Source organism: Diabrotica virgifera, chromosome 3 (genome assembly GCF_917563875.1).
Source record: "Diabrotica virgifera virgifera chromosome 3, PGI_DIABVI_V3a".
Taxonomy (NCBI): Eukaryota; Metazoa; Arthropoda; class Insecta; order Coleoptera; family Chrysomelidae; genus Diabrotica; species Diabrotica virgifera.
The window spans coordinates 241,333,233-241,345,402 of record NC_065445.1 but is presented as its reverse complement, the minus strand read 5'-3'; the positions used below and the strand labels follow the sequence as shown (position 1 = coordinate 241,345,402).

Sequence of the window (12,170 nt, the reverse complement as noted above, 5' to 3'; positions counted from 1 at the left end):
TCGAAATTTAACTTTATTTCTTTGATTGTATTATTGTAAATAAAATTGTCAATTAACTATATTTAACATATATTATAAGACAAAACCTTATAATTGCATGATCATCTACCTAGGTCTAAGTAATAAATATAAAAACACTTTCAGATTTTAACCCTTGGCATAGGGAGGTTTATCATTCGTGTCCAGAAAATAGGTACCGCTTGCCCTAAAACAAAAAAAAAACAACAACAAATTAATACATTACGTAGCTATGATTAGGAGCATAGACGAAAAATGTCGCCTGTCAAAATGTTCAATGTGTTTTAAATGTATGTATTCATTTTTTTTTTCGAATCCTAAGGAAATTAATAAGTATTTTTGAAAAATTTTAACGCAGCATGAAAGATTACGTTATTACCAAGGACTGAAAGTCCCTGAAAACCACTATAATGTTTATTTTAATAAGTTAGAGGGGTGAAAAAAAAAAGAGAAAAGTTAGTGTGCCATTTAATTGCAAATATTTAATTTAAAAAAACTTTTGGGTTATTCTAAGGATTTTTCGCTCCTCGGTAATAATGCAATATTTAAATACATATACATTTAAAATACATTGAACATTTTGACAGGCGACATTTTGCAAATATGTCCTTAACGAAATTTTGTTCGCAATATTAAAAAAACGTACAAAGTTTCAAGTACATATTCAAGTTTCAAATAATTGAAAGTTATTTTTGTTGGCATACTCTCAATATCTTCTAATCTGTTGTTTGCTTTGTATTTTCAGGTGGTAATATTAAGAACTTTCAAATTTGGTTTCACGTCTTCCATATACAGGGCGTCCAGACAATCTCCTGACAAATGAAAAGCAGAGATTTCTCAGATAGCTTTAAGACACTATAAAAATCGACTAGAAAATTTTTCGTGTTTTGAATTTGAAAAAAAGCTTAAAAACGGTTTAATTTACCCCCTTCAAGCAAGAGTAATTTTTGGTACTAGAATAACTCATAATTTAATAATCTAGTGTCAAAAATGCTTAAAAGTAAGAGGCAAAAATATAATGAGATAAAATAACCGTTTCCTACCCAAAACAGACGCATATGAACGGTACTAGAAATTCACAACCGATGGAATCAATTTATCTCTGGAAGATAAATAGGCGTACCAGTTTTCGTTCTTCTAAATAGAAGCGTTGTAGAGGTATTATCTACAAAATCTACAAAATCTAGGATCTACAAAAATACTATTTACAAGAAGCCTTCTTGAAAGAGTTCTAGCTCCCTTAGGAATCGTTTTTGGACTAGGTGAATTGGGTTCAATTGCCTAAAAATTATCTGGGAAATCTCCGGTCTTCGATTATCAGAAGAGTTTATGGACACCCTGTATATACAGTGAGGGGCAAAACTATGGATGTAAATTCATTTTTTCAAGAATGTGTAATATTGTAGACAAATCCTGTTATTCCTGATACAGGTGGATTTTATTTTTAAATTTTTGATTTTTTTGGCATATTATACTAATAACGTTATCCATCTGGGCGTGATGACGTAATCGACAATTTTTTAAATTCAGGATAGGGCTCATTTGTAATTAAGTAATATAAACATCAACATAACTATTTAAGCATGGTGACGAACAAAAATTATTTTTGAATTAAATTAGTTGACACAACAAAAAGTATGTATGTTTTTATTATATCATCCCGGTTATTTATAGCGTTCTTCGCCTTCTGGTTCCAAATTTCCAGCTTCGTCAGTCGTTCCATTCGCCAGGGTGAAGATTCCTTTCCGACAATGCCTTCTGAATGCCGCCTAGTCAGGATCGTTTCAGCCTTCCTCTCTTCCTTCTTTCCCTTGGCGTCCATTTTAAAAAAATTGTTTTGGCAGCCTGTCGTCGTCCATTCTTTCTATATGACCATACCAAATCAGTTGGATTTCGTCTATGGTGGTTGATCATTTTGTATTCTTTCAAGCCTTGATTTTCTAACTGATTTTCTCAAGAAGTCCATTTCCAATACAAGTAAGCGTCGTTGCAGGGATTTAGTGAGTTGCCATGTTTTGCAAACACAGAGCACTGCACTTTTAAAGATGCAGTTAAATCTGAGATGTTTCCTTTGATTAGATCGTTGTTTTGACCACAGCATCGGGTTTAGGCATACAATCACCCTTTTTCCTGTTGCGATTCCTTTTTCCTGTTCACAAATATACATATTCCTCACAGTTTTTGATTGTTTCATGTTCGTTAACTATTAGATCTTGTACATCATTCCCAATGCATAATAAGTATTGCGTTTTGTTTCTATTTACAGAAAGGCCTAACTCTGAATTATAAATCTTTTTTATCCGCTGCTACTACGACTTGGTCATCCGCAAAATGTAGCTTATACAATGTTGTATCGTCGTCAAGTTGAATTCCCATCCCTGACGTGCTCAAGCTCTTCTCCAGTGTTTTAGTGCTTCATGTAAATAAATCTGAAATAGTATTGGAGAGAGGCAGCATCCCTGTCGTTATCCTTTTGTTACTGAAAATTCTTCTGATAAGGTGTTGATTAGTTTGATTTTTATGTTGCTTTATTGTATAATTGTAGAAACTGAAGTGATGACCGTGCAATTTAAGGAAGATCGTTCAAGAGACTACCATAGCTTTCTCATAGGAATAGTGTCATATGCTTTTGTGATATCCACAAATAAAAGATATATTTTCTGGCTTCTTGCAACTCTCTTGTACGTAATTTATTTAATTCAAAATATATTTTGCTGCTGCCAGAAAACAGAAAAAATCTTTATTTGTCAAAAAATATTGCCTTTTGCCTAAATTTATTCAAACTGCCACCCACCTGCCTATTGGCTGTAATTAAAACCAGACCGAAAAACTTCTTGAATATTGTGGATCATTTCTGGAGTTATATTAAGAAAATTGATATAAAAACCCAAAGCATATTGTTCTCATCTTGCTAAGGCGCGTCGACTAATATATCGCTTGTACGATATCGGCTACATTAAAACAGTACTTTCTTAAAACCATCTTTGGGTTATAAACGTTCACGTGACACCTTATTTGTTATTTTATATATTCTAAAGCCGATGAGTTGTGTTTACAAACGGACGGACAGACAAGGATAATTCAAGGTTTTCATATTTTCATGTTGTAAAATGGGTGAAAACACTACTAAATACCTCATGTCACCACTAAACCTAGTTGTAGTGTAGTTTGTTAGAAATATTAAATCATTTACGTCACTTACTTTGTATCTATTTTGGTAGTAAACTGGCCCATTATAGACTTATTATCATCTTGAAGTTTGCACGTTCCATTTTTGTAACTATCATAGTCGTCACACTTGTAACTCACAAACTTATCACTAGTTAGAGATTCAACGTAGAATGCCAAAGACCTCTGATGCGAGCATACTCCAGTTATGTCGTTTCCACAGCTGGTTTGGTTTTCTCCACCATTTGGATAATAATCTGCAGTTCCACAAGGATAAGAAAATCCATTAATGAGAGCATTTGTGTGAATCACTTGTACATAGTTGGCATCTGTTGCAAGAAGGCGATTGGAAGTGTCTTTGTTTACAAAGAGTGGACCAGCGGGATCAAGACCTAAAAATACAGAATATTGTAAAGCTTGTCGTAATATTTTTACTTATAAAAATGAGGGTTATAATAAATTTATATTGTGTATCTCGCCCGATGACCCGATGGAGAAAAACTTGGTGGAATTTCTGGAACAGGAAAACATGTGTGCTATGAATCTATCTATCTAATCAGCTCTAAACATCCATCATTGGATATAGGCCTCCTCTTCCTTCTTCCATGTCTCTCTATCTTGGAAAATTTGCATCCATTTTGACCCAGTGTGTTTCTTCAGGTCATCTGACCATCGCATCTGTGGCCTTTCCCTTTTTCGTTTGTGGTTCCATGGTCTCCAATGTATTACCATCTTAGTCCATCTTTCATCCTTCTGCCGTAGGGTGTGTCCGGCGAACTTCCATTTAAGCTTTGCTACTTGGGTAGAGACGTCTTTCACTTTTGTTTTGTTACGGATCCATTCGTTTATTTTCTTGTCTGATAATTTAATGTTCAGCATTTGTCTTTCCATGGCTGTTTCTGTCTTTGCTATGAAAAAATAGCAAAGGCAAAGACAAAGACAGTGCTATGAATACCTTCTACAAAAAGAAATCTAACAGAAAGTAGACATGGATCGCACTTAATGAAACTACCATAAATGAAATTGACTATTTTCTCTCAAACAGCAAAATAATATCTGAAGACATCACAAAAATAAATAGAGTAATAACAGGTATTCTGCATCGTATAGTTAGGGCCAAAATAAATATTAACACGAGAGAAGACAAAAAAAAATGATATTTAAAAACAACGCGGATAAAATGCCTCCAAAGTAAGAACAAATGGAGAATTCAGGAAGTTCTAAGCGAATAAGACCAAAGAAGATCCTCTGCATTATCAGCACCAAGTTGACGACATTAACAAGAACATAAATAAAATCCTTCTGGAAGCCGGATTACAGGTCGCAAAGAAAATAAGTATTAACCTTCCGTTACTTGCGCCAATTTTTTGTGATCGAATACTCGCGCACGGTGCAGAAGACCGGGTCCAAAAATATGGGTCAGCAATATTTGAAACAATTTTTTTTGCGAAATTGTGTAAATTTATATTATTTAATGAATATGTATATGATTACATAATTTTGTAGATATGCGTTTGTTTCAACATTATATTACTTTAACAAAAAGTAACTTTGTTTATCACCATCTTCATACGTTTCCTCGTCAGTCGATACTTCCTTAAATAATTTTAATAATATTTATTTCTTCTTCTCGTAATCCATATCTAAATATAAATAGACAAATATATAAACATAAAAAATAAGAAAAAGATCTTAAATTACCTTACTAATTAAAACTTACTGCTTTTAATTACCTTACTAATTAATAGGTGTTGCCTAATAATAAAAGTACAATACTCTTTTTACACTGCACGTGGATTTCACACACAGTTGACTGATGACTGCAGAGGTATATGCAGCAGCAATTCAAAATCTCCACTACAATCAGAGTTATAGGAAGTTATTTAGAGGGCCGGTCTCATACACCGTGTGCGAGTAACGGAGGGTTAAAGAAGACAAAATTATCAACGAAAATAAGCCCTAACACAAAAGAGAGGAGTTCGACAAGGCCACCCAATATCGCCAAAACTGTTGCCCAAACTAATCTAGACCTAGGTGATGTCTTCAAAACTACAAATTGATTAACATATGGTATCAACGTTAATGACAACGAATTAATCTTCCCACGTTCGCTGATGATATCGACATTATAACAAGCACATTCGAAGAACTTGCATCTCTGTTCATGTTCTGCATTTGCGTGGTTGTTTATAGGAAATGGAAAACTTAAAAAAAAATAATTTGACGTGTGGGAGAGATAGGCTCATTTCGCACCAAGCAAGTCCAATCGAGTCCGGTCCTGTCAAGTCAAATCCAGTCAAATCAAGTCATGTATTAACTTTCACACTAAGTGCGTCTTGTAGAGTCATAAATACTAAAAGATCTGTTTTTGGTTCATTTAGTGATGTCATATGTTTCCAGATTTACTAGTTGATGATCCTACAACATTTTACAACTATTTTCGAATTATCATAAATTAATTTTTTCATTTAAGAAATGTTATATTTCGATGTTTTGGGTTTTTGGGGTTATAGATTCATCATTATCTCGAAGTAATAATATCAGTTTTTCAATATCCACCGATTTCAATATCCAATGTTAAATGTGAACACCGTGCAGTGATTGAACAAGACCGATGTAAACATTCGACCTGTGGAATCATGAAGAGTCTTTACTCGACGCAACTCGACTCTAATGTTGGGTCAGTGTGAAAACAAACAGACACACTTGTTTTATTTTCGTCACAGCTGGACGACTCTTGGAACGTCTGACTGAATTGGACTTGACTGGACTGGACTCACTCGGTGCGAAATGAGCATTATCCAACAAAAGGTAAACAACCAGACTATTAGTGTTTGTATTTTTCCATACATTTATTTTTAATAAAAATAAACAAGGTTTTTTTTTAAATCTACCATAGATTTATTTATTAATTTGCGTGACTATATGCAGGTTACTATATGCTTTGTTCATAGACTTTAAGCAGGCTTACGACACAGTAAACAGACAGCAGATGTACGAACTAATGAAAGAATTGGGGATACCAAGTAAAATTGTCAGGATGGTAAATATCACGATGGAAAACACAACAAACGAAATAGCTTGGAAAGGCTATACATCCAAAAAGTTTGAAACCAAGGAAGGATTACGACAAGGAGACCCACTATCAACAACGGCATTCAATCTAACATTGGAAGGAATAATCAGGAAAAGCAGAATAAACATGCAATAAACGATATTTAAAAACGGCCACCAATGCATAGCATTTGCAGATAATCTGACGCTATTAGCAACAAGCAAAAAAGAACTACAAAAGTTAATGAAAAACATAATAACAGATGCCAAAAAATTCGGTCTTAAAATAAATGAAGAAAAGACAAAGTATATGATAATGGGAGAGATCCAAAAAGAAAAGGAGTATAACATCATAGTACAAATAGATGAAAAAAAAAACATATATATACACCGTTTTTAGACATCAACGCCCTTCCGGTAGGGATCTATGGAGGAGTGTCACCGAGCCGCAAGCCCTTATCCTTTGCCGTACCGCTCCTCCATAAGCCGATCAGACACCAGCTTATTCCAGAACAAGTCGTAGATTATTTTTAGAATTTTAGACTACGACGTCAGCCTTTTTATTTTTATATTCACCGGGCTGGGGCTCGAACCTCGATACATACTCGACATACTCGGCTGATCGACATACTCGTTCAAAAGAGCCAAAGAAATTATTTACCTGGGAGCCAAAATAGATAAAAATGGTCATGAAGAAGGGGAGATAAAAGCAAGAATAGCTAACGGAAATAAAAAATATGGAGCATTACGCACATTATTGAAATCCAAATACAGTAGGAAAAATGAAAGAATACCCATGAACGAACATATAAAACACGCTATATTTTCCTGTCACCGTGTCACATAAAAAATTGGCCAGCGCAAGTACATGTAATAATTATTATTATATGTATTTGCTCTGGGCAATTTTCTTTGTGACACGGTGACAGGAAAATACAGCGTCTTTTATACAGCGTCTTTTTGTATGTTCGTTCATGGGTATTCTTTCATTTTTCCGACTGTATGTATCAAGAAAAACAAAAATAAGAATTTATAAGACTGTTATCAGACCTACAGTAACATACGCATGCGAAACATGGGTACTTTTAGGAAGATGGGAGAGAAAAATGCAAGGAGCAATATATGGAGGTGTGAAAATAGAAGGTCAGTGGAGAAGAAGAACCAATAAAGAATTGGAAGAACTATATCAAGAGCCAACTATCATGACGACGATCAAAGCACAGAGAATACGATACTTGGGGCACATCGAGAGAATGGGAAGTAAACGAATGCCAAAAATGGTACTCTCACGAAGACCAATACAAAAGAGGAGGAAAGGCATGCCAAGGAAAAGATGGAAGGTCAGTGTATGAAGACTTGACGAAAAGTAACATTGACAAATGGAAAAAACTAGCATTGGATAAAAGGAGATGGAGAGAAGTAGTGAAGGAGTGTATTCAAAGACTGAAGTGTAATTAAATAAAATTCATAAGTTTTTTAAGTTATGTAAGTTATATTAAGTTAAAATAATAATATAATAAATGATGGTTTTGCTTGTTTATTAAGTTATTTATTATATTATTTATGTAATCAGAAATGTAAACATTTTAGCCCTAGGCCTACAAGGCCTCTTGCGCTTAATAAATAAATAATATGGAGGTTAAGTGTGTAGCTTACCTATAATCGTAGATAACTTCTTATCCATTTTCTTTCCAGCTGTTCCAGCGATGTGTGCTCCAAGATCCCAGCCGATGATGGTGACTCTATCTAAGTTTAATGTATATTTAGATACAAGTGCATTAAGAAACTCTGTAATATATCCACCAACTGTTGTCACATCCTTTTGAGCTTCGAAGTAATCTTTTGTAGTTGCTTTACTCCAATCGACGACAAAAATATTCAGATCAGCAACGACTCTAAAATATAAAAAAATCCAAATGTTTGATGTAGTAATAAAACATATTATCTATGTGTTAATATCTACACTTAATCTTCTTCTTCTTTTTCATAATCCCTTAGTGCCCTTCACGGCGTCGGATTTTAGGTTCAGTTTCTTACCTATTTCTTCTATACGCTTCTATTGGTGGCCAGGTTCTTCATATCTCTTATATTCATGTCTCTCTTTGCACCTATATCATGGATTTGGTCCATCCATGTCCTCCATATTGGCTTCATATATCTTCTTTGTTAGTCTCTTTTGTTCCATTCGCTCTATGTGGCAAACCCAGTAATTGTTTATTTTCGATCTTCCTCATTATCGGTTCTTGCTCCAGCCATCTCCTTATATCTTCATTTCTAAATCTTTCAAACTTTGTAACTTCAGCTATTCTTCTCATGTATTTCATCTCGGTCGCATTTATCATTGATTTATGTTTCTTTTGCACAATCCATGTTTCCTTCGTATATGTCATTATCGGATTAACTATACTGTTATATGTATACTCTGAGTTTAGTTTTGTTGTCTATTTCTATTTCTCAAAAATTGTATTATTTTGTGTCTACCTTTCTAGCATGGCCGTCACTAGCCTGAAATGTTCCTTTTTCTTGACTTTTTATTTATTGTGTAGGATTGTGTGGAATTTATTGTGTAGGATAAACGACTTTTTTTGTAAAATTGGGCCACCAATTGAGCTATTTTTGTCAAATTTTTGTTAAAGTAAAAATCATTGTTGTAAATTTCCTGTAGCATTTTTTAAAGGAACTATTGTTAGTACTTTATGACAGATAAGATAGATATAGGAGATACACAATATATATATACATAATACTAACCCAAAAATTGAACTCGACAACTTCCATTTAGTTTCTAAATCTGATGGATCTCCATAACTGTAAATCAAAAGAACGGTATCATGAGTTGCATCAAATCCAGCATCCTTCAACTCATCAATCTTACTAATAATAATTTCTGTGGATATCTTCGGTTCTTTGTAAAAATTGAAAATTACATCATCACTGGATGGATCAGAAACTAAAATGATTTTTAAAAGTTTAAATTATATTACTACACAAATTATTTTTTCCACCTACATCTACCGAAAGTATACTTTTCCTGTAGAAGTGGTGTAGAAGACATTATAAAACACATAGCCAAAATTATACGGAAGTGGCCGGACACGTCGCTAGAATGAAAGATGACAGGTGGACCAAAAAAATCTTGGAGTGGAGACCGAGAGCGAATAAACGAAATCCGGGAAGACCACACACAATATGTACTGACGACATAAAGAGGATTTGTACCAACTGGATTGCAGCAGAGCAGGATAGATCTGAATGGAAGTTTTTCGAGGAGGCTTATGTTCAGCAGTGGACGACTAGGGCTGATGATGATGACTCTTAAAACTCGTAAGTTGTCTTCCAGCAGTGGACGACTATGGGCTGATGATGATGATGATGATCTTAATGCTCGTAGGTTCTTTTCCACCTGGCCTTAACGTGCTCTGGGCCTGCCTCTTCTCCTCATTTCATCCGGTTTTTGGTTAGAAATGTGTTTTATCTCAATGTAATCTCATTAATTCTCTGTAAGTAACCTAGCCACCGCAGCCTGCTTATTTTGATAGACCTACCAACACTGGGCTCACTTTAAGGCGCTAAAGCTGAAAATTGTAGCTTCTACGCCATAATCCGTTTTTCTGCTCGCCTGTATAAATATGTCTGAGGATTTTACGTTCACAGCAGCGTAACTATTTTTTATCACTTTTTTTTATAGTAGGGTTCATTTGCTAGATATATATTATACGTCTGTTAATTTCTGAAGTTAATATACTTATTACTTTGGTTGATTCGTGAGCGTAGATATATGAACTCTCTTACTCTTTCGAAAGTAGGTATAGGTTCCAACCGTTAGATCTTCGGGTTTTGCTACTTGGTTAATATTTGTGACCTTCATATACTTACTTTTGTTAGTATTAACGTATAACCCCATTCTTTTTGCTGCTGCTGCTTCTTGTGCCGTGAACGATTGAACCAGGTTTGCCTTTCTCTTTGCTATAATACCAATGTCGTCTACGTACGCTAGTATCTGTACACTCCTATTAATAATATTTCCTCTTGTTGCTATTCCAGATTTTATAATAGCTTTTTCTAGAGCAATGTCGAATAAAAAGCACGATATGCTTATCTTTCCCTGTTGAAGTCCCGTTTTTGTCTGGAAAATTCTTGATACTCCATTCTGCACTCTAACGTTGTTGAGAGAGATGCTTTCACCAATTTCACCAAGTGCATTGAAATATTAAATTCTGCCACGGCTTTGTATATATTGCGTTTTTCTCTTCACTGTCATAGGCACATCTAAAATACACAAACAAATGATGAGTATCAATTTCATACTCATATGTTTTTTCAAAAGCTTGTCCTTGAAGGGGTTTTGATGGATAGTAGACTTTTCTTTGCGAATCCCACACTGGTATTTGCCTATTACCTATGCTTTCACAGTATCCCGACAGTCAATCGTAAAGAACGTAGGCCAATATTTTGTAAGCAGAGTAATGCCTCCGTAGTTATCACAAACTGTTTGGTCTCCTTTTTTGCGAATAGGTACCATTATACCTATGTATGGAAACCAAATTAACAGAAGGAGGAAAAAACGTCATAGATCACAGTAGAACGGACAAATAAAAACAGCAATCTAATAAAAAATAATAATTTTTAATAAAAACTTACGTGAAAGCGTAAAGAAGAACGTAACCAGAAGTACTAACACAACGTTGGACTTCATTTTGATGTAACATTAACTGCAATGCTGGAGATAATTTTCATACCTGTTTTTTAACAAAATATTAGTCAACTTGATGGATAATTCTTATCCGCATTAGGCAGTTTTATGTACACACTATCTTATCTGAAAAAATAATATTATTTTGATAATCTTTGTTGATTTATTGTGCCATTATAGAGCGATAATTGATATTTAATTTATAGTAGGTTTAAGGTGTTTCCATGAAAATTAAATTGTAAGAAATTATTTATTTTATATATTTAGCGAATATTATATCTAATCTAGATAGCAGTACCATCAAAGACAAAATATTGATAAAAATAATTTACTCTGTTTATTCTCAGGATCGATTACTTTCACTACCTAGAGTTTATTTTTTAACCAGGAGGAGTGAGGAGTAAACTAAAAAGATAGATTTACACCCAAGAAAGTCATGACAAAAATCACCAAATACATCTTTTTTGGTTGATCATATCGCCCTTTGACGGTTATTCGTAAATATTATATTATACTAATACGTCGCTAGAGAGTTCTAAAAACAACTACTGCTTTTTATATAAAAGCAGATTAAAAATCTAAAAATTAAAGGAATAATAAAACACAAGAAATCGATGATATAACTTAATTAACCTATATGAAATGTCAATAATGTCAAAATTTGATAAACGTCATTAGTGCCAAATTTTTATAACAATGGAGTAAACTTGCCTGCGGTTGAACCAATTACAAACAAGCATTACAGCGCGGTAAATTTTAATCACTCCTCTTGGTTTAAAAACAAACTATAGTAAATTAACCTATTAAATTTCAATTCGAACGCATGTAAAACAATTTGCTTTAAAAATGTAAAGACTGAAATAGTTTTGTACACACTTATGACTACAAGTAAACAAGGAGAAGTGTACTTTTGAAGTGTGTAAAATAAATAATTCCTAGCTGAGCGCTTTCGGCTTATAAAGCCATCTTCAGAGCTATGGTCAAAAAGTTCAAAATACCACTATGAACAGAGATGGATTCCATGTACGATATAAAAATACTTCTATTTCTTATGCAGTTTTTTTTTACTGATGGAAAAAAACCCGGTTTGTTGAAAAAATTGCTCAATTCTGCTGTTGGTTTATGTAGCCGGAAAAGTTAAAACCATCAAATACGAGCACAAAGGACTTTCACACAAAAAATTACATTACATATCGCACCCTCAGTGCAAGACTGCAGTAACTCAAAGTTTTATGAA

At 33.9% G+C, this 12,170-nt stretch overlaps 1 protein-coding gene across 1 annotated transcript; it reads right to left on the bottom strand.

The window, feature by feature from the left end:
* Window positions 1-11,076, bottom strand: LOC114325844 (lipase member H). The gene is made up of 5 exons (XM_028273978.2): window positions 10,882-11,076; window positions 8,992-9,190; window positions 7,897-8,135; window positions 3,221-3,578; window positions 1-205 (listed from the first exon to the last, which is right to left on the bottom strand). Exons 1-5 carry the CDS (start codon window positions 10,934-10,936, stop codon window positions 148-150), a joined length of 909 nt encoding a protein of 302 aa, XP_028129779.1. The 5' UTR covers window positions 10,937-11,076; the 3' UTR covers window positions 1-147.
* Between the last annotated feature and the right edge of the window lie 1,094 nt (window positions 11,077-12,170).

What these genes read in the sequence shown, in the direction of transcription:
- LOC114325844 (XM_028273978.2), bottom strand. Translation starts at nt 10,936, where the DNA reads ATGAAGTCCAACGTTGTGTTAGTACTTCTGGTTACGTTCTTCTTTACG. An exon ending in TTGTCGAGTTCAATTTTTGG is followed by an intron (nt 8,136 to 8,991) that starts GTTAGTATTATG and finishes TTTATATTTTAG; the next exon opens with AGTCGTTGCTGATCTGAATA. An exon ending in GAAGTTATCTACGATTATAG is followed by an intron (nt 3,579 to 7,896) that starts GTAAGCTACACA and finishes CTGTATTTTTAG; the next exon opens with GTCTTGATCCCGCTGGTCCA.